General features: G+C 38.0%; 1 protein-coding gene across 1 annotated transcript in view; it reads right to left on the bottom strand.

Annotated features, from left to right (window-relative positions):
• Positions 1–420: 420 nt before the first annotated feature.
• LOC129227994 (zinc finger protein 271-like) overlaps positions 421–7,083 on the bottom strand; it is a gene marked incomplete at its 5' end in the record, with an annotated part of 32,608 nt that continues 25,945 nt past the window's right edge. The window contains one exon of the mRNA XM_054862622.1: positions 421–501. Coding sequence (XP_054718597.1) covers positions 421–501 — 81 coding nt within the window. The remainder of the gene's footprint in view (positions 502–7,083) is intronic.

Genomic DNA, 7,083 nt, shown 5'->3' with positions numbered 1-7,083 from the left:
GTGCGAAGCGTCAGAAGAGACCTCTACAGAGTTTTGAGTTGAATATTCTTTTTCAGCAATTCCGATTTTCAAATGGCCTGCCATTGCTGAAGAATTGTTGTCGTTGTTCCAAGTTCAGGTCCGAATGGACTTCCGCTTCAATGGATTCACACCAACTATCTCAAACGTCATATAAGTTGCAATTACTTTGGAATCAAAAGCCACAATGATACTTTACTTTTCTCTCATGAACTCTGAAGTTTTCAATACGATCATACTTTCGTATTTTTTAGCATTTCCTTTTCAATTTAGTGAAAAGTAGGACACTGCTAAGCCACAAATGAATTCCTTTTCAGCTGAATGCTACTACTTCAAATTTGAACGCATGTACTATGGGGGACATTTAACTTCTGAGACTTAAAATGCCAGAATATTTTTTCTTTAGGCAATTAGCTCGGTAAAATTCAATTCCTCTGATGAATGAGTTGAAGGCTGTTCAAATCCCATGTCATGCAGTCCAGACTGCTGCTGAAAAGAAATGAAAACAATTAGTGCACTTTAAATAGGTGCAGAATATAGTGTATTCGAAAAGAGGGGGATGGGGAGAACGCATCAAAAGAGAAACTCTACTGACAAACATAGGCTGATTCAGGAATAGGACTGGAGAATTCTGAAAATGGCACCTTGTATTCTTTAAAAAGGGCACGCCTAAACCATGATATATTCCACGTCGGTTTAAAATTTTAACTTAGCAGCATTATAAAATAAAAATTGGTTTAATGCTTCTTGATGCCGTAATCCCTTGTTACATCACGTTTTGAAATATCGTTCTATCCGATATATCGTGCTTTTTGTTCGTCTGCTGAAAATGAAAGATAATAAAAAAAATTTTTCTAAATCTGAGACCATTTTTCTTTTGTGAAAACAGCGCATTTCTTACGTAAATTCTCCTTTTAGTTTTTTCAAAATTATTACAATAGAAATGTTTTCCATTCAGCTGAATTCGCCGCAGTTTGAGGTATAATTGTTTAATTCTTCTTTCACCAAAAAACAACCAAAATATTTTTACTGATTTTTATACTTAAAAGCATTAAGTACGTTACTTTTCTTGTTATTTTTAATTAAAAATCTGTCTTAATAAAATGACTCAAATTTATTCATCAATCGCTTGGATGTTTGATAATTCGTTTATTTTAATGACTACAGTAAGTCGTTGAGTTATGCCGATTTAAAAATGGCTCTAGAAGTTGCGCTCATTGAGAAATAGAGTTAGTATTTCACGCCGAAATCGAAGGACTTAACCACGTGGTACACGGCGGCGAAATTATTTGATGTCGCCTTTACTCCTGCTTCAGTGCATACAATAGCGAATGAATGGGAGGGCTCGTCTAGAGCCCCTATAGTAGGAAGGCCGACCTCGTCTATCTCTCAAATTGTCTAAGACTCCGATAAACTGAAGAAGAAAGGGCGAGAGGATAATAATGAAGATGAGAAATGTTCTGACGTTCTGAGAAAACTAATGGGAAAAATTAAGAAAGTTGGTGGAAGAAGAAGAGTATGTGCAATAGAATATTCCACGGCGATGTGAAACGATTTCCTTAGGACCGTTGGCTCCTAAGCGTTTTTTTTTTTTTTCCGTTCCAAACAATGTTACTAGCTCGAAACATCAACTGCAGATCGTGAGCTTAAATTATTCTACCATGCTTCCTTAAAATGCGATCTGCTTCGGGGTCCATGAGCTGATAAGGCATTGCTTGAATAAGACAAGGGAGGCATATAAAACGAAGTTAGGGGGCCCCGCGAGAAGCAAAAGGCTTACAAAAGGGACGCTGGACGCACCACACTACCAAATAAACGTAGAGTCAGCACAACAAACACAGATACTATATCATAAATAAATAAATACCTTTGTTCAGAAAAGTAACATTAAAAATAACAGCACTTTTTTGCACAAAACTTGCAAATTGCTGCAAACATTCGTTTGACGTTACAAGAAACTCCTTTTTTAATGCAAAAGAAAAAAAGCTTATAGATGAAAAGACAATCGACAAAATCAACGAGGCAGGAAAACAAGCAGGATAAAAAGTAAAAATAGCGAAATAATGGAAACTCCACTTATCGTCATAATTGTTGTGGAATTTATAAAATTAATAGCGATTGCAGGCTTTCCTAAAGAAGACAAACTCGGCGTGCCTTGAAATTTCGTTTGAAAGAGCATCAAAATTATGTGAAAAAGCAACAATTAAATAAGTCTAATATCGTCCAAGATTGTTGGGATTCGAATCACTCCTTCGATTTTAGCTCTTATCACATCATCGGAAAATGCCACAATTTCTTGTTTAGTTTATTTTTAACTTGTTTTCGTTTTTGCAATGCAGTTGGACTTTCCCCAAATTTTTTCAGTTTGTGTTTATCCGAAATTTTGTTTTTTTTTTTCATTTCCCGAAGTTTCTTCTTCATTCTGACTTTTTTCTTTTCTTGCGGTGCACGGTTATTGAAATTAACATTTTCGTTTTAGCTTCAGTGGGTTAACCTTCGGCCAATCGAATTCTTTCTTGCGTAGGTTTCGTACCTGTGAGAAAGGTTTTGAACATTTTTTGCATTCCTATTGGTTTTTTATAAGTTTATAACTTTCTCATTTCAGTATTCGGTGAATCCGCTATTTTACCATGCTTTTCTGTCTCGTTGTTTTTGTTGGATTGTATATTATGCCGATGAGCTGGGTCCGAATGTTTCAGCCGTTCACTGTAAGGTTTTAACTTAAACGCTTGTATAATCACGCTAATTTCACCACAAATGTGTTCATAATACGCTTTTGTTTTTAAGATAAAGCAATAATTAATACAAACAACTTGTTGAAATTAGTTGTGTGTAGTTATTAATACATGTTAGCAGAATGTTTTAGCTTCATTTCGTCCAGTTTACTTCCCTACGAGAAAGAATCAGATAAGCATTTGGTACCCTCGACATTTACAAACACATTACTCTGTGCAAAAAATTCAGAAACGTACCTATAGACAATAATGGGCAGCTGATGTTTCTACTTTCTGTCAGTAACATTTGGCAAAAAACAAGTTTTCTCCCCACCAAAAGTCAGTAACTTTCCTGAAATGTACTTGGAATCTTTCTGAAAAATGCAGGAACCCTCCCACTAACAGCTAGTGACGTTTTCGGAATAAATCAGGAACATCCCAAGAAAACTTGGATATGTTTTTAAGGAAAAGCTTTGCGCCTCTCTGATTTACCGGAAAAGTTCCAAAATAAGCATTTTTGCAAATATGACCGAAGCTAAAGCAGAATTGCATGCAATTACCCAACAAATTATTTGCCTGCTTTCCTGGCAAGCTACCATATCCAGAGTCTACATTTCGCTTTCATTTGGAACAAAGTCAACCTGGATGGGTCGTAGCGGAGCTGAAGGCGAAACACTGAATAAAAACGCAGGGTATATTTTCTCACTAGTAGTTAAAAATATTTTTTACAACAGTGAGAAGCCCGCATTCATGCAACTTGTAGCAACCCGTGAATTCCCTGGACGTTACTTGAAAATAATCTGTGAGGTTTAGGAATTTTTTCTGTGAAAATCATTCTAAATATAGTATCTAAGTTCTGAAGTATTACAGTTATATAATTACTCCAAGGGCATAAGAAAATTACGCTATGAATAAAATAAAGTAAATTTAAAGAACAAAATGGTAACTGACAGGTAGTGATTGCATTACTGATATTTGTGGTTATTTTGCTATTTCATAATACCGGTATTTGATGGGGTAGAATACCGGTATTTTCGGTATAGCTAAAAATAATGAATTATTTTGAATTTAACTAATTGGATATCTACTGTTATCTTTACTAATAATAAAGATGAAAGTCTCTCTGTCTGTCAGGATCTCTGTGACGCGCATAGCGCCTAGACCGTTCGGCCGATTTTCATGAAATTTGGCACAAATCTTTACTAATAATAAAGCTGAAAGTCTCTCTGTCTGGATGTCTGGATCTCTGTGACGCGCATAGCGCCTAGACCGTTCGGCCGATTTTCATGAAATTTGGCACAAAGTTAGTTTGTAGCTTGGGGGTGTGCACCTCGAAGCGATTTTTCGAAAATTCGATGTGGTTCTTTTTCTATTAAAATTTTAAGAACAAAACTATCATAAGATGGACGAGTATATTACGAAATTATCATAACGTGGAACCGTAACATAGACACAAGCCACTTGGCGAGATACGAAATTATCATAACGTGGAACCGTAACATGGGTACAAGCAAACTGGCGAGAAAATTCACCATACATTATTTGTAAATATACAGGCGAACCGAAGGGCCTATTAATTTTTCTATTACGGGCAAAGTCATGCGGGTACCACTAGTTCAAAATAAAGCAATGTTATTATAATGTTCGCTAGTTTGAAATATAAAGTTCTTTTTCGATGGGGCTGTTCCAAAATCAGTCTATTGAAGTACAAATTTGGCTCCAAGAGCACGAATTCCTAGAATATCAATGAATAAAAGTAGCGAAAAAATTGCAAAATGATATTCTCAGCACCAGATCACTAGATGGTGTGATAAATCGTACATTCGTAAGCTTATGTGAACCATGTTTTTACGTCCTCCATTTCCTTGACTTGCCCTCTAGTGAAAACTAGTTGTAAGAAGTGTAATTACGAATGTGTTTCTGCTTTGAACAATTTATGTTTTTAAATATTTGTCTCAACTGTACTGAATTTTGAGAAAAACTTTTTCTATTTAGTTTAACAAATAGTAATTTGTCGTCACCGGTATTAGGGTGCTGTTCTGTCTCGATATTCAGCTTTACACCAAGCGAGATAATATTGATAATACCTTGAACATTTGCAAAGAGGTTAAGGCATAATCAGTTGGAGCATTTTTTTCAGAAATTTACAAAATCGTAAATAATTTCAAAAGGAAAACGAAAAAAAAAAATAAATAAATAAAATAAATAAATAAAGACAGAAACTAACATGATCAAATCAATTGTAAATTTCAAACCAAAGGGTAAATAAAAAGCAAACACTAACCTATTCTGACCAAGAGGAAATCGCTGAAGATGATGTTAAATAGTGGAAAAGAATTGTTCCTCGAAGAACAGTTTTTATTAGATATATAATAGTAACTGCTCAGTTATAAATAATAATGATGGAAAAGAAAAATATTCACAATACAGTAGAAACACCTACACTCACAAAAATGATTTTTTCAAAACCGACAAGATCAAGACCGAATTATTTGAAGATGGACTTCCAGGCAACTACAGGAGGTGTATCGCGCATTATTAACAGTACCATCGGCTCCGTGAATTCAGAAAGATTATTTTCAACTGCAGGAATTTTTTCACTGAAATAAGTTCCAGGCTTAGTGACAATTAAATAGATGCATTATATTTCTTGCTATTATTGATTTTTATTATGATACTAGCATTCCCGTACCCGGTATTGCTCGGGTAATGGGGCTCGGGTAAGCAGGGGTTAACAGTGCTTGGTGCACCTAGTTTCGAAAATCCCCTATAATACACAGTCCAGTCACATTAATGTGACCATCTGTCAAAAGCCAGAATAACCACCTTTCGCAGAGCGGACTGCAGCGAGACGTGCAGGAAGAGAGTCACTTAGGTCCCTGAAGGTGTTCCCTGGGATGTTGAGCCATGCCGACTCTAATGCCATGGCCAGCTGCGCTAGATTACGCGGTTGAGGACCCATGGCGCGAACAACTCGATCGAGATGGTCCCACAGATGCTCGATTGGGTTTAAGTTAGGTGAGTTTGCTGGCCAGGGGAGGACGGTAAACTCATCCTGGTGCTCTTCGATCCAGCCACGTTCACTGGAAGCTGTATGGCACCTCACATTGTCCTGCTGGAAGATGCCATCATCCTGAGGAAAAACAATGCGCATGTAGGGGTGGACATGCTCCGCAAGGACAGATGCGTACTTGTATTGATCCATCGTGCCTTCCACAATGATCAGTGAACCCAGAGAATGTCAGGAAAACATTCCCTAGATCATAATGCTCCCGCCTCCAGCTTGGACCGTTCCGGCAATGGTTGCAGGGTGGTTCCTTTCAGAGGTTTCACGCTTTATACGCCAACGTTCATCTGTCCGATGGAGCATAAAACGCGATTCATCTGAAAACGCTACCTGTCGCCACTCAGTGGACGTCCAGCTGCTGTACTGTGTGCAAATTCTAGCCTTCGTCGTCGATGAACAGCAGTCACCATAGGTGCACGAACCAGGCGTCTGCTTCGGAGGTCCAGACGCAGCAATGTTCGCTGAATAGTAGTTTGGGAGACACTTTTGGTAGCCCCTTGGTTCATTTTGGTGGTCAGTTGCTCAACGGTAGCCCGTCTATCTGCCCGAACGCATCTCCGCAACCGTCGTTCGCCTCTGTCATCTATGGCCCGTGGTGCACCACATTTGCCACGTCGCTGATTGTGGACAGTCCCATTTTGCCATGCACGGTACACTTTTACCACGGCGGCACGCGAACAGTTCACAAACTCGGCCGTTTCGGAAATGCTTCCACCCTTGGCCCGAAAGCCAATGATGATGCCCTTTTGGACGTCGGATAAATCGCTTCGTTTCTGCATCACGCCAATGATTGAAATGTTTTCCGAAACCTTCACACACCCTTTATATACGCTCAACTGCACTGTGCTGCCACCTGCCTTCTGTGATTGGTTATTTAACTCTGACGTGGAAAGTACGTGGAGGTCACATTAATGTGACTGGACTGTGTAATTACTTATTACCTATAACTTTTTCTAATTTGCTAAGGATCCCGGGGCCCCTGGACTCTTTACATATATACCCTTGTCCTTAACCGATCTTTAACTGTTATTAACGATCCTTTTAAAGTATTGATTATCTTTGCAAACACAGGCCATCCACATTTTATTGATATACCTATGTTTAAGCAAAAACTTCTTTGTTTACAACATTTTTAGTTTTTTTTTCTTCTGGTGCTAAAATTATTAAGCTGCTTGATGAACTGACTTTGGAGCAAGCTACATAACATTGGCCGTGTGAAAAAAAAGTCTTCTCTTAAATGGATCCCTGCTTCTTCTAATGTCTGTCCTTGTGACTTATTAATGG

The sequence above is a fragment of the Uloborus diversus genome, chromosome 8 (assembly GCF_026930045.1).
Source record: "Uloborus diversus isolate 005 chromosome 8, Udiv.v.3.1, whole genome shotgun sequence".
In the NCBI taxonomy this organism is placed as follows: domain Eukaryota; kingdom Metazoa; phylum Arthropoda; class Arachnida; order Araneae; family Uloboridae; genus Uloborus; species Uloborus diversus.
Note: the sequence above shows the minus strand (reverse complement) of the source record. Positions and strands in the feature narration are given on the sequence as shown.